Genomic DNA, 21,942 nt, shown 5'->3' with positions numbered 1-21,942 from the left:
CTCACTGCCTCTTTGCTAAGCTTTTACTTCAAATTGTTTGGTTAAGCATAAAATGCATGCCTAGTCAACATGAAACCCCTCCCCCTCCCTTCCTCCCTCCCTCTCTCCCTCTCTCTCCCTCTTCTCCTCCCTCTGCCCCCTCTCTCTCCCTCTCCTTCTCCCCCGCTCTCTGAAGTCTTTAAGCTGAATTGGAAGCAACTACAAAAATTCTCATTTTTGCTTTTTACCTATGTGAAACACTTCCAAGGAATGAACCATTAAATTCCCGCTAAATAAAATAAGTTTTGAGTCTTTAATTTTATTTATCCCTACCCTGCCAAGGAATTCTTATCTGCCAGACCCAGTCACCAACATTCTCCAGTGAGTGTCCGAACTTAATTAACAAAGAGCTTGAGGTGTCACAGAAAACAGAAGCAGCCCTTGGGAGACTGGGACCTGGGGGTTAGGGTACAGGCAACTGATCTGAAGATGTAGATGTGGGGCTGAAGCGCAGAGCTCTCTTTCTGCTAGGACTGGTATTCGAATTACTTATGTGAGACAGCAGAGACTGTTCTCATAAATCACCCTGTCTGGAAAATCAGGCTTCTTCTTAAAATACTAATTGAAATTACATGTGTTTTAATTAAAACAACATCTGCCCCTAAGCTAAAGAGCATGTTTTGGAATGCAGAGAATATCGGTTTCTAAAATTTCCTGAGATCTGCTTAATAAAGAAAGTTAATATTTTCCGGGGACTGGCACATTGCCTCCTGGAGTGTCTTGAGTTTTCAAGAGGCCCAAGACTTTCCCTGGACTCAGAGATTAGTCAGGGTCAAGGGCGCAGAGGAAGAATGTATTTATGGTGATGAATATTGCTTGGGAGGTCGGCTTCCCAGAATGAAGTTAATGTCGCCCAGAAGCCTGAACTGCTATGAGATGGGAAATAACCCTGCACATGCAGGCACACATGTATATATCTATCTAAACTAACGGACAGCAGTTTATAGTGCTCTCTGCTTTTTACTTCTGCCAGGAGATACAGCACAACACCACATTCCAAACAGGGATAGCATGGTGACTAGGATGATTCTTAATCGTAAGTTGTTCTGGCTGGCTTTGACACAAGCTGGAGTTATCACAGAGAAGGAACCTCAGTTGAGGAAATGCCTCCATGAGATCCAGCTGTAAGGCATTTTCTCAACTAGTGATCAAGTGGGGAGGGTCCAATTCATTGTGGGTGGAGCCATCCCTGGGCTGGTAGACCTGGGTTCTATAAGAAAGCAGGCTGAGCAAGCCAGGGGAAGCAAGCTAGCAAGTAACATCCCTCCATGGCCTCTGCATCAGCTCCTGCTTCCTGACCTGCTTGAGTTCTAGTCCTGACTTTCTTTGGTGATAAACAGCAATGTGGAAGTGTAAGCTGAATAAACCCTTTCCTCTCCACCTTGCTTCTTGGTCATGATGTTTGTGTAGGAATAGAAACCCTGACTAAGACAGTTTCTAAATTTATATAGAGTTTCCACAATGATTTCAAATGAATCATTGCTACGGAGACCAAGGCAAAAAAAAAAAAAAAAAAAAAAAAAGGTGCAGGTATCTGTTTAGTCCTCAAAAAACATACATTCGTAACATCAGGTTTGGACAAGAACATTTCAAAGTTTAATCGAAAGTAAGTAGTACCAGGTCTGGAATTCTCTAGGTGCTGACACTTGTGAAGAATTTCCTCATGGGATGAATAAATGAACATTTACCAAGACCTGCGTCCCTGGGGGGCGTCAGTGGCACGGTGATAATTCCCCACCCTCTGTCCTCTGCAGCTCCTCTTGGTTTTTCCAAGAGAAAGTACGATGTCTCCCTGCATAAAGCTCTGGTGCAGGGAGAGACGAACTTGCAATCTCATGGACAATATTCCTACTTCCTTCATCTCCTCATTCATTTTGGTCAAATATGGAACATTTCCTGTCATTCTTAAAAGGTCTTCAGCATACTGCCAAAAAGCATAAGCCAAAAAAAACCCAAAAAATTTAAATTAAATTTTTCTGTAAACAAAAAATCTAAACATTTAAAATAAATTGGGACAAGAAAGCAAAGTCAGGACAGAGTAATTTTCCATTTCCATTGATAAAAAAAAAAAAAAAAGAGAGAGAGAGAGAGAGTGAGTGACTCAAAACTTTCCTGGTGGAAGGAAACGTGGGTTCACGGCCTAGATCTCATTATTGTACGGAAGGAAGGGCTGAATTGTGCCTGGTACACATGGAGAAACTGTGCTCCGTTTGTGTCCATTTTTAGGGACACATCACAGAAAATGGCTCTTTGTGGACTTCAAGAAAACGGTCAGCTCTGCCTTGTGCCTCCTTTGCTGTTAGGACAGGCAGGGAGGTCAACGCCCAGAGAAAAGCCACATTGGGTGGCAAAGCAAAAAGGTCAGCCAAAGCGAAGAACAACTCCAACAATTCGGAAAAGTTGTGTGTTCTTTTGGCGATACCAGGAGGTTGTGAAGTCAGAAGGCAAAGGGGTCCTGGCTCATGCCGTGATGGGTACACTCTCCTCTTGAGCTCAGGGAGATGCACCAGAGAAGTAGAGGGGTTTGTTGGCAGCATTCTAGCCCTGGCTTGCCTGCCAGAGATGTGGCCAGGAACCACCACCACTCAGGGGAGCCAAGAGAGATACTCCACGGGGTCTGTCAATATACTTTGGAGATGCAGGTGCCTTGCCAACACAGACGTTGTTGGCAATGGATGAGTCAAATATCCAAAGTGTTATCTCCCACCAAATCCCAAAGCTCATCTAAATGAGTCTGCTTAGAATCATGGATTTGACAGAACATCGGCAGCGTCTCCTCGAGTTCCTGGATGCTGTAGGAAAAGGCGGAACCAGACAATTCCCAACTCATCTGTCTTCTCACTTGAGATCCTGTAACGCTGCTCTAGATCCACTGTTCATAATAAGTAATATGCTATTCATCCGTCACTAATGGATGAACATAGTCAGCAAATGTGTTCTTAGTTCTTGTTATAGGTACTGAAAAGCTCCCGGCATTATATATATATATATATATATATATCACAAAAAATACAACTCAGGGACAAACCCTAACAACATTAACTAGACTCAGCAGGTATGTCTATGCACAGCCACAGTAATTAAATTATTAAATATGAAATAAAATTATTAAACATAAAATATAAAAATAAAGAATTTGCCTTCAATAATAATAATAACTAAAGAATTTAATTAATATTAACATTAACTGGACTCAGCATGTGTGTGTTCTCACATCAATTATAATAATTAAGGAATTTATAGCCCATGACTTGAGAGGGAGTAGGGGAGGTACATGGGAAGAGTTGGAGTGGGAGACGAATAGGTAGGTATGACATAAAGACAATCATGTATAAAAATTATGGAAAAAAAATTTAAGTTTCAAAACAATGGCTAATTGAATATAGCTCTATCCCTAACCGGACTCGTCCCTGCTTCAGGGAAGAGGACAGTGCACATGTGCAGATCACACAAAGTAAAGGAAGTAGCTTCCATTAGGAAGGGATACCCAGGCTGGGCTTCCAGTAAAGTGGGTTTGTCTGGTAGGGAAAGAAGGACAAGGACCACAGCTCCACTGGGAACTGTCCAGTGCTGAAATACACTTCAAATTAGAAATATGAGAGATATATGATACACCCTTTTCACTGTAGCTAGTTCTCTCTCTCTCTCTCTCTTTCTCTCTCTCTCTCTCTCTCTCTCTCTCTCTCTCTCTCTCTGCCTCTCTTTTGCTCTCACTTGCTTGCTCCCTCTCCCTCTCTCTAAGCCAACCTTCACCACATAGAAGGATAACTAACATTTCTGAATGCTGCAACATCAGCTACTGTGCCACGTCATTAAGAATAATTCAGGATCTATCTACAGCACTCATAATCAGTTTGCAGAGACATACACATAGCCATGGAAACAGCCCAATGGGAAGATGAGGAGAGCAGAGGTAGCTATGCTCCAGAGTGTGTACTGCTTGCATCTAAGTAGATGTAACTGACTAGTGTGACCATTGCTTACCCATCCCACTTTCTGGTAATGGAGTCCTCTAAAGATAATCCATACCTCGAGGATAAATGTGGCTGTCAGCCCACTCTCACGCCAATTAAGAGAATAGTCCAAGAGAGCTGAAATTTAAACTCAGATCACAGAACCAGTGACGGAAAAAGCTGAATTCCTCCTGAAATTCTAAGTGCCTGTCCTCACGTAACTACGCCAGTTAAGGAGAAAATGGAAAGAATGGGTTTTTTGGCTGTTCATCAACATGAAATCCTTTTTTTCTGATTTATGTCTCCTTCATTTTGTTTTTCATAAATGGCATATTTAAGATGATAGCTGGAAAAAAGTAGCTCAGTTATCTATTCAGCAAATATTCATCAAGTCCCTGTTATGAGGTCACATAGCATTCAGACACATAGAATATATCATAGAATAAGACAAGGCATCCACTCCTCATCAGTTCATGTCCCAGTAGAGAGGAATAAACAAGAGCAGTGAGTAATGCTACATAAAGTGACCCTCATCTTGTTGGGGTTATGTCAACATAAGCCATCATAAGTTGATAGTATTGTAAGCTAATGTATTTAATACCCTTAATTTACTGAACATTATAGTTTGGCAACATGGCACATGGCAGAGCATGAATTCATTCCCCATGATTTCATGTTTGATTTGAAGTTGTCACTCAATGCCCAGTATTGAAAAGGAATGTTGTATGACAAACCCATATTATCCCAATTAAAAGGCTGAAAGTGCAAACATCTTAAGTAGGGATCATCTCTACTAAAAACCAATCAGGGGAGGAGGTAGGGTAGCTTGATGGGTGGTGGCAGTGTCTCTTGGGAAAAGGGCATTTGCTGTGGTGGGGACACAGTGTGTGCAAACCTCAGAAAGAGGGTCTTCTAAGCTCATGAACCCAGATGAGTTCACCGAAACTTCCAGGGAAAATTGACAGAAGACAAAAGGTGGCCACACAGTCTCTCCTTTCTGATTGTTCTTGACTCAAAGTCACCCATTCCTTCCCCTCAACATGTAAAGTGCTGTATAGCATATCTCTATACAAATAATCATTTCTGATATGGTAATTTAGAGTTAACTAGTTGACAAGAGTGAAGTGTGTTGTCTCTTAAACAGAATCTAACCTTTTGCTAAATTCTACTCTTCTCTTTCACAAAATGTCACTGTGTCCATCAAGCCTGAAGGCTCGGTGCTTTCCAGCCTGTTTCTGAATGACTGTCCCCACTAACTGGTTGGTGACATCTGATAGCAATGGCTTAATGAACAATATGGAGCTTCAAGTGTACGGTGCTTAGAGGGAACACAGGATAACTAGCTTCAGAGAAAGAAGGGATGCCCAGGAGCTAGAAGGCCAATCGATAGCTCACCATTTTGTTATATATTAATCCAAAAAAGAAATAAAACACAGAACTGCACAATGTGCAGTACTTAGCATCCAGGAGGTAGACTGATTAGCTATTGATTTTTTTTCCTCTATATTATGGAGGAGTGATGAGGCTTTTATTGGAAGTCCCAGTGCTGGTCCTGTCTGGAATAACTATTTAAGGAAAGGAGAGGTAAAGTTTGCGTGCAAAGGGGACTTTGACCTTCTGATCCAATAGCTTAGTTTAAATATACAAAGTCCGAAGAATCTGCAAATGCTAAAATTAAACCCAAACTAAGTACAAATACCAAATTTTCATATTTCCTTCCTTCTTTGTAATATAGGGTGAGGATGATGTAAGTGCACTTAGGAGACAAGGGCCTGAAGTCTGAGTTTATTCTGAGTCAATAAATGTCTGAAAACCTGCATGTACATCGGTTTTAAGTAGAGGACCAGATGTGCATTGGGGCATGGCAGGGAAAAGGCTTATAACTCCTAGATCACTGAGCATTTATTCAGCACATCATGCCTGGTACGTTGTATACACAGAACTAGAGTTTAGCCCATGCACTCACATCTCACTTCTCCTAACTTGCCAGATGGTACAGTAGGCTGTACCGTGGCCGCAGTGGTTGGCTGCCTAGACCAGCATCCGTTAGATTCCAGATGCCATCCACTGATAACTGTCATCTGCTGTGATGCTGCTGGACTTTAGCCTGTAAACTGTCTAGGAGCCATGCCTGAAGCCCACATGGAACTCTGCCTCCCTTGATTCCGATGCCACCATTGTGCAGTGATCTATGGGGGCTTGTGAGATTTCCCTGAAGAATCCCAAAAATTCTTCAGCTTCCAGACACCAACCAGCCTTTGGCCTGTACTTACTGAGAACAGCACAAGAAGGCCTCCCTGACTTAGGATCCCATGACTTCTGCTAGGCAAATGGGACTTCGTGAAGTCTCTAAACCCACCAACTTGCTCCCAGGTCCCATTTAGTGCAGCTTCTGCATAGGCTGCCCCTTCCGCTTGGATTCTCTACAGAGATCCTACAGAGATGGATAGCCACCTTCTTTTAGGTATTTCTTGAGACATTTCCTCTATAACCACTCCAAACATAACCCCTCATCTAAAACTACACCCTTAAAGTGGAAAGGCTGTGTGTACAGGGGAGTGAAAGTGAACTTTAATCTCAGCCAACTTGTAAAACTAAGCCCAGAATATATTACACAGTTAAAGGAAGATTTACACAGCATTTTAAAGAAAACACGTAGGGGAAAGCTACACAACAATGGTCTTGGTGTTACATTTTATAGATCTGACCCCCAAAGTTGAGCAAGAAAACTCAGAACATGCGTGCAGAATTGCGTCAGGCTAAAGAAGTTCTGCTGAAGAGGTGAATGAATGACAGCACCTACAGGTCACCTGGGGGTTGAAATAAAATGTCTCAAAGCCTAAACGTGGCAAGGGTTAATACCAAAGCACACACAGAGTCAAACCAATAACAAGAAAACAGCTCAGCTTAAAAATCAGCAAAGATTAAGAGTATGTATGTCTCAAAAGATGACCAAGACATATTTGGGAAAAAAAAAAACAAAAAACAAAAAACAACTCAACATTACTAATTGTCTTAGTGTTTAACTGCTGTGAACAGACACCATGACCAATGCAACCCTTATGAGGACAGCATTTAATTGAGGCTGACTTACAGGTTCAGAGGGTCAGGCAGGTGTGGTGCAGGAGGAGTTGAGAGTTCTATGTCTTCATCTGGAGGCTGTTAGCAGAATACTGGCTTCCAGGCAGCTAGGACTAGTGCACTAAAGCCCATACCTACAGTGACACAGCTACAGTGACACATCTACTCCAATAAGGCCACACCCACTCATACAAGGCCACACCCACTCATACAAGGCCACACCTACTCCAACAAAGCCACACCTACTCTAACAAGTCCCCGCCTACTCTAACAAGGCCAACAAGGCCACATCTACTCTAACAAGGCCACACTTACTCTAACAAGGCCACACCTACTCTAACAAAACCACACTTCCAAATAGTGCCACTCCCTTTTCCAAGCACATAGAGACCATCACACGAATCATTATGGAAATGCAAATTAAATGACAAGGAAGCAACATCTCACACCTGTCAGAACAGCATTAATAAACCATGGTAGGTGTGGGGAAGAAGAATCCTTTCCTCTGTGTTTCAATGGAGAGATTTAAATTAGTACAGACAATTAGGAAAATGTTAAAAGAGAAAAAAATAATTAACACATGATCCAGCAATTCAGTTTCTGGGCACAGAACCACACCCTGTGTTCATCAGTAGATAAATGTGTAAAGAAAGTGGGGGATCCAATAGATTGTTCTTCAGACTTCAGCTAAAAGGAAATGATATGGTTTCTGACATCAGGGATGGAACCAGGAGCAACCATGGTAAGGGAAATAGAAATGTAGAACATAAACAACAGACTCTTAGAAGCAAGACAAGAACGTTGGTTACTGGAGGCTGCAGGCTGGGAGAAACAGGATGATTTTGGTCAAAGGTACAATTTAAAAAATTAAAATATCTTAAATTGCAGGATAACATTCAATTGTTGTGTTACAAATATATATTGGTTCCAGCGTGGTGGTTCAGGCCTAGAATCCTAGTACTAGGATTGATTAGCTGATGCCATCCTTGGCTGTTTAATTTACACAAGGGCAGCATGAGCTATAGATGGACGCTGGCAGTGTTAGTGAGGTTCAAATCAAGTTACATTAATTGTTCTACACTGTGTGTGTATTAACACCACTTTGTATTCCAGTTATACAATCATGACTTCTTAATGTATAATAAAAGAAACCACAGCCATTCTAAAAGTTAAAGACACAAGACACAAAAGATCACACATTAAATGGTTCTACACACAGAGAATGTCCAGACCAGGAGAGTCTACTGGCATGAAGCAGCCTGGGAGCTCCTAATAAAAGGTTGGTGACCAAGATACTTGGAGGAAAAGAGTCTGCTCAATGGGTTCAAGTTTCTTTGGGGATGAGGGAGAATTTTTGGAACCCAAAGCAGGCAATTTTCCATCATTGGAAAAGCATCCAGTGATGTGGAATTGCACATTCTAAAACTGTTCATTTAAACACAGCTGAAAAGAGCCGCAAGCTCCTCAAGGTCAGCTTCCACTACCACTTTCCCAGAAGGAATGGTTTTAGCCAGCATTCGGCTCCTGTATTTGTTTTGGTCACCCATTGATCTAAGACCCTGAACCTAAAACAGACCTGGAACAAATGCGGATGAAGAATCATTTGTAGAAGAGGCGCAGGTGTTCTTTAATGCCTCCTTGGAGATGATTTCATTTTTTTATATAAATAAATAATATAAGAGTAGAAAACTAAACGCATTAATTGAAAGAACTGAGAGATGGGGAGACGGGGAAGTACCCCGTCGGACATCCTAATTTCATCCCATAGGAAACAGACACACAGCCCATCAGGGCTTTGGGATGTTGGGAGCATGGGAGTAAACGTGAAGCACAGAGATCATTTTCTATTGGCAAGGATTAGTAACCACATTTCCCCTTTAAATTCTAAAGGGCCAAACTGTGCATTCCTCAAAGCAGAGGAGCTGGAAATCACAGAGCGCCCAATAAACAGTGTTCCCGCGCATGCGCATGCTCTGTGGAGGAATTCAGCCATATACACAACCTGTACCAAAGACCGAGGCCCCGAGTTAGAGGACATACCAATGAGTTCCTTGTTTCTGACATCCAGCGCCATGTTCCGGAGTGCTGTGGCCACTGCACACACCACACGGTCATTGTCTATTCGGAGGAGCTCCACGAGAATGGGCAGACCTTTCTCTTTCCGGACAGCAGCTCGGATATACACGGACCACTGCCAAGAGAGCGAAGGCGGAGGAGGTTAGAAACACAGCTGAAGGGCCCTATAAAGCCAGCAGCTCTGAGGGTTGTCAGACGGCTGTTTGCAGGAGCCAAAATGGTCGAACTGCCATGACCTGCTGCAGAACAGGCTGAATAGGTTAGACATGCATTGCAGGGTATTTGCTTCCCCCTCTGAACATAAGTTCCCAGGTCACTCCATGGACCATAATTCCTTTCTCTTGAGACAATGTTTTCAGCACTTGGGGCTGAAAGCCACTTCGGGGATATGCACATGTGATGTGGAGGGTCATCTGTAGGATGTGGAAGTTTGGGGCGGAAAGAGCTGATCACTGATATTGGGAGGGGGGAAGGGAAGGAGAGAGGGAGGGGAGGGGGAGGGGGACGGGGGAGGGGGAATGAGAAGGGGGTGGGGAAAGGAAAGGGAGAGAGAGAGGAAGGGAGAGAGAGGGAGAGAGTACCACCAAACACAAAGAATGGTGTGGGTGGAATGTGGTTGGCCTTTATAGAGATCTCTGAGGTGTGTCTCGGAGATCAGCCGCCTTGCATGCAAAAGGAACAGGCAGTTTTTTGGATAATAGAGAAGAAATAAGTAGAAAAAGAATCTAGGAGTGAGAAGAGGAAAATACGGCATTGGGAAGCCAGGCTGAAAATGGTTACTTCGGTCTATTTGAAGGGACGTTAAGATAAAAATGTATTATTTCCAGGGCCATCATTCGATTTCCTAGTTTTTTAAAAAGACACACTTTGTTTTGCTTTGGGGTTGGTGCCCTTATGGAAGAGCTGATGCTTCCTGTCAAACGAAGAGGTATCATTGGGCAGATAAAGCCCTTGGACTCCGAGTCACGTAAGCAAACACAGGTAGCCCAAGCTTTGCCAATGTGCATGCATTTTTAAAATATTTTTCCACAGCGTTCCAGAGACAGCTCTGAGAGAAATGGATGGCAAGGGTTTGATTGGTTGCAATTTCATTTATGATCTGGAAAAAATACATTCAGGAAAGAGGATTCAGATTCGGAGGGAACCGGTCCTTCCCTGCCCCTCCCCCGCCAGGCCCACTCCAGCCCCCCCATTCCCATAGGGGCAGGCACCCCAGAGCTGGCTCTCACCTGTGGCAGGCAGGGAGCCCCCTCTGGCAGTGAACGTAGGGCATACGCCATGCCTGCCACATCCTCAGCCCAGCCCTGCATGAAATATGAGATTAAAAAAAAACAAACAACTTCATCCCATCCTACATTAGAAGTCACATTAACATTGTTCTTATCACCGTCATCAATAACAAACTCTTCTCTTCTCTCCCCTTTGTGCCCGAGGAGTCGGCGCGTAGATAAAACTCACTGGGGCATCACTCCGATCCAGAGAACTACTCAAGGGCTCCATATTCAGAAGGAAAGGAAACAGTGGGGTTTGGGAACCACTCTGGCGTTTCCCAGAGTGGAAATGCTCCTCCTGGCATCAAGTGACCACAACCATATATGCACTTGTCCCACGCGAAAACACATGGACTCTCTAGACCCACTGCTTCCTCTGAGCATCTTGTACCCAACTAAGAAAAGACAGAAAACCTCAGCTCATGTAGCCGCTTATGGCATTTTCCATAAGTAAGGAGAGAACCTGGGTTGCATAGAACAGGATTCAAAGCTTTGGTCAACATGGATAAATTAAAAGGTGCATATTAACAATAAATAGAACAGGGATTCTTTTGAATTGAAGAACCATTCCAAAGTGTTCCTGGCATCCTAAGCCCGAGACTTAGAGATGACTTCCTTCCCACTATCAAGCGTTCCAGGTCCTATGCTCCTGGATTCTGCAGTTGAGGTCTCTTCCAATTTCTCAAAGCACGGAGAAGTCAGGATCATCACTGTATCATAATAACATTTAAATATAAAATATTAAATAACCTCGCCACAGGAAATACCCGTCCCTGAAACCTGCTTCTCCTTGGGTTTCATACTCTTTCTCTTTGCTGCTGCCTCACGCATTACTATTAAATTCCTTGCACCTCACTATGATCAGACTTCAAACTCTGGTTCATCTGTGACCCCCATCCTTCCACACAGAGGTGCACTGCCATGTCTGAAAAGTCCCCAAATAGCACAGCTGTGCTATGTTTGGAAGGTCCTACTCTATACCTCGGGACCCTGTGATGGATGGGAAGACTGGTCTGGTGAGTGGAGCATGAAGAGAGTCCCTTTAACTCTGTTGGGGACTTGAATGGAAACAAAGCAAAAGTGAACCAAAATGACCATGTGGGCTTCCGACATGTATGAGTTACAGACATGTATTGTGTGACGTGAAAAGTGACAACTTGGTAATGGTTTTCATTCATACTCAGGTGACAGACAGACAGAACCTTTTGTTTCTGGAACTTATTACTTTATTTGGTTTGTGGTGTGTGTGTGTGTCCAGAGAGAGAGAGAGAGAGAGAGAGAGAGAGAGAGAGAGAGAGAGAGAGAGAGAGAGAGAGAGAGAGAGATTTCTCCTATCACCAGTCTATGGCCTGTGATCTGCAACATATTCAAGAGATGGTGCAAATTTGGACAAGTTTTTCTTGACTTTTCAAGAGAGGAGTTAATAATACTCTTAAGCCTTCAGCCTAGCAAGTCCTGGGGATGAACTGGCAAGCTACATGCTGCTCAGCAAGATGTTTAAGGGACAGAAGGTATGATGTAGACAAAAAAATTTGGAGCTGTGGATGCCTCACAGGTCCAAGCTGGACAGCATGGGGCACACAGAGTATTCCTGAGGAAACACAATGGTGGCTTTAAGCACAGTGGTGGCTGAAAAGGCCTGTGCATTGCCAAAAGCTTTAATGGAAAGGCCATTACATGTGTCACTAAAGTAACACTGGGAAGTTTCTGTTTGGAGTAAATAACCCAACGGAACCCCTATGGTTTGTCCACAGACTGAGGGGAATATGCACCGAGCAAGGCAGCACAGGGTGGAGGGACAGACCGAGGATGACAGGGACGCCCTGAGAGGACTGATCCGTGAGCAAGACAAGAGGCCCGGTGCTGTCAAAGGCAGAGAAGCAGGGACAGGGAGCCGGTGAATGAGGGAGGAAGAACATGAAGACCAGGCCAGAAAGCAGAACCAGACGCCAGACTCATACTGTCCCTGAAATTCTGATTTCCCAAAGACGGCTCAGGACAGCAAGACCCCCTCAAAGCATCCTCACTTACATCTAACAAAACACTTACTAAAAAATGTTTTGTTTGTGTTTTTGTATGTTTGTACTCATTTGATCCACAATTCTGGGAAGCAGGTACCATTGTCATTCCTCCTTACAGGTGGGACAAGGGAGCTGTGTCACAGTGTAGACTGGAAATACTCAACCTGGCTTTGGACCCACAATGCACTGAATCTGAGTCCCTGTGTTTTATCACTATTGTACTCTGTCCCTCAGGAGGACACTATCAATCACAGACAGCTTCATTCTGTGACTTATAGAACTCCTTACAAATTAATCACATAATGTTGTTTTTCATTTTATTATTGTCATTTAACTTCCTTTTGAACTCTGAAGTAAAGGATACTTAAGGACTATGAATTGGCCCACCTGGAACTTCAATCTATCCTTGGAAACATCTGCCCTGATTCACTGATATACAATGGGGCTGATAAAAAAAAAGCCACATGTAACTAGAATATCTTGGTTGTATCAGAAAATGGTCACTTCTGCTTGCATAGAATGAGACAATACTTCAGGCAGTAAATAGTACTGTCTTCCCTTTCCTCCTGGACAGAGGTTTGAGCTCCACATGATGTCATCAGAGTGGGACAGAGAAGAAAAACAAATGGCTTGTTTGTAAGACTAGCACCCAACTCCAGGTAAAAGCTTGGACATATTGAAAGAGGATTAGAAGAAGCAGAAAACAAAAGGCTCAGTTTTCAGAATCCATAAAGAGTCTCCAAACTAGTGGAGAAGGACAGCATGAGAAGATATAAGAAAGATAGCAGGACTCACAGAGCTGTTACTGCAACCCTGGAGTGTCCAGGGCCAAGTCACCAATGTGTGTGTGTGTGTGTGTGTGTGTGTGTGTGTGTGTGTTCGTGTACATGTGTATGAGTATGTGTGTGTGTGTTCCCCTGCCTTCTCTACTCAGCAAAGATGGAAGAATGGAGTCAGCAGACTGCTTCCCTTTTGAACTATAGCAGAGGCCACACACAAACTAGTAGTTTTTAGCATCATCCTAGAGGGAATCCATGGAGTATGACTGGCTTCTGCAACCCCAGTGTCACTAAGGGTAGTTCTGATGGCTGCTATGAGTTGACGAGTGAGGAAGAAAAGACTACAGACAAGGATTACAGAGGATTTACTTGTCTAGGAAGCAGGGGGCACAATGATTGTTAATATGGAAGAGATATGGCTGCATCCAAGGATGCTCAACAGGGAGGTGAGGTTGGGAGAGTTCAGTGCAGTGGAGGTGGTCTGGTCACCAACCATCACAGCATTGTGTGCCCCAGACAGGAGGCACCAGAGAGTCAACTTGACTCCAGACAGAAACAAATTCAATCCATCATCTACCCCTGACCCCATCTGCAGAGAGAAGCTCACAGAACCTCAAAGTCAGCATCCCCTGAAGAAATCAAGAAGACATGAGATGATGACATGGGAGAAAGGTAGGTTCTGCTGAATTCATTGACAATGTTTAGATTTCCCTGTTTTGTTTTTTAGGCAAGATGAAGCTCAGGATGAACCTACAAAGAACTACCACAAACAGAGTTATTTCTGTTTAATAAATTTCTTTACATCGAGGCACTGAAGGATCAAGTAAAGTCAGTGTTATTTAACCCTTTAAATATGGGTTGAATGTGGATTTCCTGGGACCTCATTATAAAATATCCCAATGGAGGAGCTAGAGAAAGGACTGAAGGGGCTGAAGGGGTTTGCAAACCCATGGGAAGAACAACACTATCAAGCAACCAAACCCTCCAGAGCTCCCAGGGACTAAACTACCAACCAAAGAGCACACATGGAAGAACCCATGGCTCCAGCTGTATATGTGGTAGAGGATGGCATTGTCTGGCATCAATGGGAGGGAGGCTCTTGGTCCTGTGAAGGCTTGTTTCCCCAGTGTAGGGGAATGCCAGAGTGCTGAGGTGGAAGTGGGTGGTTGGGAGGGAGAGCATCCTCATAGAAGCTGGGAGGGGGGAATGGGAAAGGGGGAAACCACCAGGAAAGGGGATACCATTTGAAATGTAAATAAATATACTATCCAATAAAAAATAAAATATCAGCCAGAATAAAACACAAACAATGGTTATTACATCTGTGGAAGTTATACCATGTTCAAGATAAGATTAAATCTGACTCATTCAAGAAAGGGAAATTTCCTTAGCTCACTCCTTTCATCCTGAGATTGTTATACTGTACCAAATACCTGAAGATAATATTATCCATCAAGTGTAAATTAGTCTCTTTGGGAGCTGAACCCATAATAGTGCTAAAATTCTGAACTGATGAATTTCCTGTTCTTTCAAATTTTTATTGCTTTAGAAGTACAGTCAGCTATTAAAAGACCTTCTAAATGATCATGTCCTCACTAGAATCATTAAAGTAAACATTTCCCCAGTTTACCTGTTCACATGGTAAAGAGATGTCCCACTTTAAAACCCAATGCTTCTGAACAAAACTTAATACCTGCCCCCTTGTGCATGTGAGACCAGCAGTTTGTTTTTAAACATAGATTCTGGAGAGTGATTTCAGATTCTCAGACTTTCAAGGTATGTGCTTTACCAACGAATGGAGCACAGCCCATAATTAAACCTTGCAGAAAACTCTAGCATCTTCCAGTATCATAGGGCCTCAATGTTTTTATTCCGTGAAAAGAAAAAAATTTAACAACTTTAGTGTAAATTACACGAGTCTCAAAATTGCTTCTGGATTTATTTGTAATGTCAAGTTATTTTCTAGGTGGATCTAATTAGCATTATATTAGGTAATTTTTATTACAAAGTTTTATTACAAAAAGAATGTAACAGACATTCAGAAACCATGTGGTTTCTGTTATATGGCTCAAGTTACTACTATTGTTTAATAATAGGAGGAGGAGGAGTGACTTAGAGACAGTGTTCATTCAGCTGAATGATTGTCCCTGAACCCCTGTCTTTGGTCACATCAAGGAACAGCAATCATTAATGAAAACAACTTATCTTTAAACATGAACCTTCCTGAAGCTTCTTTCAAACATTCGAAATAGAGAGCTCTCTGTGTTACTGATGTTTAAAAGTCTTCCAGGGAATCTGATGCAACCATTTCTGGTGATAGGTCTTGCATGCACAAAAACGAAGGCTATCTCAGATTTCATCCTGAGCCACCAATGACTTCTCCCTGGTAGCACCTTGTGGAGGATAGGGTGGCAGCACCCTGACCTGTACTCAGCAGGGTGTAGTGGAGAGGGTGTGGTTCTAGCGAGTGCACATAAGCAAGGCTGTGCTGGCCAAAATATTCTTTTATTCAATATAAGAAAAGTAATTCAAATAGTTTACTTTCCCCTTACTCAATACTATGTCAAAAATTTCCCTTTATTTTTTTCTTTATAAACAGAGTTTCTTATGAAAATGGGAGACCTGTCTTCATATCTTTCTGTTGGAGCCAGAGGAATTCCACTTTGGGGATATTAGAACAATCCTTCTCCTGATGACAAGGTTGAAGGTAATCTGTATTTTTTTATTCAGTACATCCTAGAGGAGTATTGCTGATGAAAGCTTTATTTTTCTATCTGTAAAGTGTAGATTCTGCAGAAGTCCTATGCAGCAAAAAAGCTCAATGTCAATTACTTTTTTACTAATACAACACTTTCCTCTGCAGCCCATAAGTGGACTGTATTAGTAAATATTTCTCTGTGAAAGAAGATGAATTTATCCTTGAATCTGTGCTTCACTACAGTTCTTGTCCATTCTGATGGGGGGATTCATGGACTTGTATTTCTCCTGGCTCCTCGATTATCAGGAGCAGAGATGCCAATGTGATTCCATGGGATGATTTTGTTGTTTGCTTCTTCCTGCGTGTGGGTGCAGCAGTGGGAGCAGCTGCCCATAGAGCCACAGGATGAACTGCTTCCTGCCTCTCTCCCCTGACCTTCATTGTGATGTCAGAAGGAAATAAATTCTGCCTTTTATTATGCCTGAGCCTTTGTGCATTTGGGGATTTGCGTGTTACAGCAGCTGACATACCTTTAAAGAGCAGATTCTTGGAACAGTCTGACCAAAGTAATTCTAAGTCACCAACATCTACACTGAGGCTTTAAGCAGCAGTGCTGGAATATGCCACCTCCTCCTCTACTGACTTTCTGTAAAAGTGACCCTGCAGATACCCTTGGACCTTGATGTACTCCCATCACACCTCTGAACTCATTACATCTTTATGACAGAGTAAAGCAGAGAGGGAGTTATATTCATCTTTGTTCCAATAGTCTTTGGCCTCTGGTCTACACAGAAGATTAAACAGTGCTTAATTGGTGAAACTGCCATCAAGTGATTTGCAGCACCAAGAGCTTATTAGGTAAGGCAACACTGTCTCTACTGACGCCTTAAAGCCTGAAGATGCTTCCATCACCGATGGGGCCGGAGATTTCCAACCACTCCCACAGAAAACCGTCTAGGGTCTAAGTGGTTATGCGCTCTCACAGGAGTCTTTTGTACAGCCAAACTAATCCCCTAACTTGGTACCCATATGCAGTGTCAGAACCAATGATACAGAACTTATACGTAGATGTTTTTTCTCCTGGATAGAAAGATCAGAATATTGAGACTGAGGTGCCATGATCAATACTCTGATCAATGACACAGCAACTCAACTCAGGCTCTTGTTCACAATTTCCCTTTGTCAGGACCACATGGGTGATTGACGATGTCTCCTCTTAGCATAGTGTGTGTCTAAAGCGCTCTGAAAGATTGCTCTAAGTGAAGTTCTATCTGCCTAGCATTCCCTTAGTCTTTGTTAGCAATGCCGTTTGCTGTCCAAGGTGCTGACAGGAGACCTGTACTGAGAGAAGCCCCATCAGACTAACATTTTGTTTTCTCACTATATTTGAAGAAATCCCAACTGTTACTCCTGCATACATATTTTTTATTTTCTCACGATCCTTGCATCATTTTGCTTGGGGAGCCTAATGATGTGTGTGCACTGGGCCAGCTGAGGCTCAGAGATATATAATGTTTGCTGTGAAATGCTTAATTTGGTCTTTATTTCATCTCATGTGTTTTTCACTTCAAACATGGTACTTACAACCCACGATGTTTTATCTGGTTTTTCAAACATGTGTTCTCCATCTCTAACTTTCTGTTATATATGATACCTATATATCATGTTTGCTAATTTTAACACGTCAGTCCTGAAATCGCTCGCTCACTTGCTCGGTTTCTCTTCCTTCCTTCCTTCCTTCCTTCCTTCCTTCCTTCCTTCCTTCCTTCCTTTCTTCCTTCCTTTCTTTCTCTCTTTCATCATGATCTGAATTTTCTTTTTCATTGACAGAGTAATTTCCAACTAAATGACAGTCATTCCTAATTTTAGCTTGTGTTTCAGAATTAACATACTGAAAATACCTGCATTTCCAATCCTTTAAGGCTTTGTTTAAAATTCGGCCAATAAAACTTAAACTGTCTATGAACGTGGATCTTGCTATAAGTTTTGACAGAAAAGAAAGGAACATACTCAGTCTATGGCTAATATTCTTTACAATTAAACAAGATTCTTTTTTTTTTCTGAGTGCTTTATCCAATGGCCCATGAATTGTGAGGTTTTCCCATATGACAGGTTGAAATACAGACTATCCCTATTTCATATAAGAGCTGCTATTTCTCCTTCTTGTAATTTGAAGTGGACATTGCCAGTCTTGGGTGTTTTGCTCATAGGTAAGTACTTAAGAGTTCTCTGCTAAATGCTAAATGGGAGTTTTCTGTGTCTGTCTAGGATCTTTGGTATGAACTTTAGTTATCTTAACTTCAGCTACCAAGCTAACTTTTTTTTCTATTTTTTGTGTCTTCAAGTTCCCTGTCCGTTATTAACTGTAATTTATAGTGTTGCAAAAAACAAAAAACAAAAAACAAACAACAACAAAAAAAAACCAAAACCCCACTGTTCTATGTGTCTCTTATTAATTGCTTTTCCTTAGAAGAAGGTAAATTTGGACCTTGTTCTGACTGACATCTCTGGTTGAGCAGTTTCTTCACTTTCAGATAATAGTTTTGTCATGCTTAAGTTAGAACTAGAACAGAAGTTGGAGGATCCAAGGATCCATCGACAGTGAGAAACTCAGCCCCAGGTAATTAGCAGAGGCCTCTCTGAAGTTGACAGTGGATGTGGGTGGCATTTGCAATAAACAAATATTTGCAATATAGTTGCGGGTCATGAGCCAGTTGCTCTTCCCGAGTCTTGTAGGGGAAGCTACTGAGACATGCATGAGAGGGGTCAAGAGTTGGCCATAGGCTTGGCCCTTCACCTGCTCCTTAGCTTCCCCATCTTGTCCTCATCTCCTTCTATACAGTCTTTCATTCCCTCTCTGTAGGCAGAAGCTTTAGAAAGTCTCTGGCTTGTGACAATACTAGGGCATAGATAATTGTCTTACATGTCAAAGAATGAGTATTGCTTTTTAAAAAAGTAGTCTACTAATCTCTCCCGGTTCTCTCTTATAGTACACAGCAACTGCTAGACTAAGCTAAATTCACAGTGCCTCTCAGAGGCTGTCATTTCTTTCTCTAGGAATAAGTCTTAAATTTCCAAGTCCTCTTACATTGAAAAGCATACAGTTGGGGCTTATGGTTGAAGATTGTTTCTTTTTCCTTAAATTTATGTTGCTATCATGATGCTTCATAAAACATGTGATATTATCTATGCAATTTTTATATTTTGTTTCTTAAAACAAATACGTTGATAATACTCCTAGAGAACATTTGTACTTTAGTAGAAATTGACTGAATAGAGCTACCTAAATATTTAGCTTCATTTCCATTACAGACATTTTTGCAATACAATTCAAAGTCTGGATTTTCATAAGCCCCAACTACAATGGGAAGAATCTACAAATAGGAGTTGAAAGAACATTCATCTACATTTTGCAAACCTGCAAATTACTGTACCCACTCATTCTAATATTGTGCCACAAATAATGTTGTGGCACTGTTCTGTGAACAAGAATAATGCAACTAAAGTCCACACTGTTTCTGGGAAGCATCTATCACTTTGTTTCTGCCGTAATATCATTACGTTTGTCTGATGTTCATGGACCAAGTAATGAACATTTTTCAGTTTAGAACGTGTTTAGGACCATTAGGAACACCTAGTTTCCTAGTCAGTTTGCCACAGCCAAAAAGTGAGCACGTTCTTCTCATAAAGAGAAGTTGCTGTGTCAGACAAGGAGGTCTATAAAGGGTTCTCTCCATGCAAAATCCTCAAGTTTTACCTCCTCGTTTCTGTTCTGTTGGGTCATAAAAAGTTAAGGACTATGAAGAAATGCCACTGAATTTTGACAGTTGCTGTAAACATGCATTCTCAGAGAACCAGCCTTCTGAGGGGAGTGTTGTGTGAAAACCACTGTGTGCCCTGTCATTGTCTTGGATATTTACGATAAAAAATACTTTGTGCGTGTGAGTGTGCTGTCTGCATGTCTATACATTCATGTTTGTTCGAATGTGTACACAGAGGCCAGGGGTCAACATCAGGTGTCTTTTTCAGTCACTTTCTACCTTAATTTTTGAGACAGAGTTTCCCCTGGATGCTACAGCTTATCTGTATGGCTCTACTGGTTGTGCAGCAAGACCCATGGGTCTCCCTGTCTCCATCTCCCAGGACCACAACTGCAGTGGGTTTTTTACATGGAATCTAGAACTTTGAACCCAGAACTTTTATGTTTCTGCATACAGTGACTGAACCATTTCCCTTGACCCGAGACTGTTTCTATCAAGTGAGGATTTTTCTGCTCAGTTTCTTTATTTCTTAGTTTTTTAATTGTAAATACATATATCAGTGTTTGGTGTAATAATAATCTCTATTCTTCTCTAAGAACCATCTATCTCCTTTCTCCAAAAGCTGAGTGAATAAAATGTATAGTATGTGGTGGGAATGTGCCTGATTCCTATGTACACATGTGGAATCTGCAGGCATACATAATGCCTACCTACTTCTGTATGTATACATTCCTGTAAATGCACAGGAACATTACTCAGTAGCCTTCTGCTGTGACAGAGGATTGACCCATCTGTTCTAAATTGCCAAGGAAGATGGGTTTCAATGGTAAAATTGACACCCTAAAAGCCAGCATTTTGTTTGTCCATCCAGGATAAGAATCTTTGTAAAATTCTATCTTCCAACATGGCCAATGACAACTGCATGGCCTGATGACAGTGGCGTGGCCTTGTGACAATCCTCAGGTTGTTTTGTTTTTGTTTTTGAGAAGCAAAGGGACAGAGTTTTGGGATGGTCTCTGTCAGTTTTTTTCTTATATACATACATTTACATTTTCTACTCTTTCTCTTTGCCATTGGGTCACTGGGTATCTACTGAATTTCTTCTGGGCGCATCTCTGTGCCTGGTTAGAAGGTGATACTACTGTACTTTCTAATTCAATGTTTGAAATCTAAAGTAGACTTGAAAAGTTGAAACATCACAGTTATTCAAACTTTATCCAGCTTTCTGTGATTGTTAGCTCAACTCCCTTAATTTCCTTTCCCTCTTCCTTACTAATGTCTACTTTATTAATTATAGAAGATTTAGTAAACGAACAACATCCTCTGGATATGTGGGGATAGACACACAATGAGGGGGAGAACAGTGCTGAGATGATGTGCAGGCTCACATACTCAGAGCAGCTGCGTGTGATTGACAGAAGACCTGCAGTGATGTCACGTGTCCTCCCTCCCTTCCACTACACGATCCAATATAGCAAAGGGTTTGAAAACATAAAGACAGCTAATTTTTTAAAACCCTACAACTTTATCTTCTAGTTAAGTGCTCAGACTGTACCCAAGTAACTACACCAGTTACACCAAGACAGAGACAAGTAAGAAACACAGAATATTCCACATTACAAGCAGATACTGTGGACCCAAGTGGAACTTCTGAGTATTACTTAGCCTAGGCAATGAGGAAACCATCATCTTTACATAAAAGAGCATGCCATAGGCTGATGAGAAGGCTCAGGAAGTAAAGGCATTTGCTAATTCTAAGGACCCAAGTTCAATCTCTGGGACCAACATGGTGGAAAGATTGAGAATCAACTCTTGCAAGTTGTTGTCTGACCTCCACATATGTACATATGTGATAACACACACACACACACACACACACACACACACACACAGAGAGAGAGAGAGAGAGAGAGAGAGAGAGAGAGAGAGAGAGAGAGAGAGAGGAGAGACAGACAGACAGACAGAGACAGAGAGAAAAAGGAAAATATAACAATGTGTTGTTATAAAAATCAAATACTAAACAGCAAATGATGAGCCACAAAGTATGAGCCTCTAAGAATGGGCTGGGGACTAAGGTGTGTTATAAATATCTTATACCCTAAGAGTCAAAATGATAGCTGTCTATAGAGAAGATGTGTGGACAGAGGCTGCTGGGTCTGAGCACACATGTTTGAGAACTTTCTGCTAATCCAAGCACAGGCCAGTCAGGAGAGCACCAGGGAAAAGGAAAGGTGTGTCTTGGCTTCAGTTGTTCAGGGCCTCA

The 21,942-nt window shown here is 42.0% G+C and overlaps 1 protein-coding gene across 2 annotated transcripts in view; it reads right to left on the bottom strand.

The window, feature by feature from the left end:
• Window positions 1-21,942, bottom strand: part of CTNND2 (catenin delta 2) — a gene marked incomplete at its 5' end in the record, with an annotated part of 778,908 nt that overhangs the window by 77,867 nt on the left and 679,099 nt on the right. Inside the window, 2 exons of one of the 2 annotated variants that reach the window (XM_080933837.1) lie at window positions 9,114-9,264; window positions 10,379-10,453. In XM_080933837.1, coding sequence (XP_080789963.1) covers window positions 9,114-9,264; window positions 10,379-10,453 — 226 coding nt within the window. The remainder of the gene's footprint in view (window positions 1-9,113; window positions 9,265-10,378; window positions 10,454-21,942) is intronic. The other variant, XM_080933838.1, reaches the window with a different exon arrangement.

The sequence above is a fragment of the Micromys minutus genome (assembly GCF_963924665.1).
Source record: "Micromys minutus genome assembly, chromosome: 20".
NCBI lineage: Eukaryota > Metazoa > Chordata > Mammalia > Rodentia > Muridae > Micromys > Micromys minutus.
This window is presented reverse-complemented; position numbering and strand designations above follow the sequence as displayed.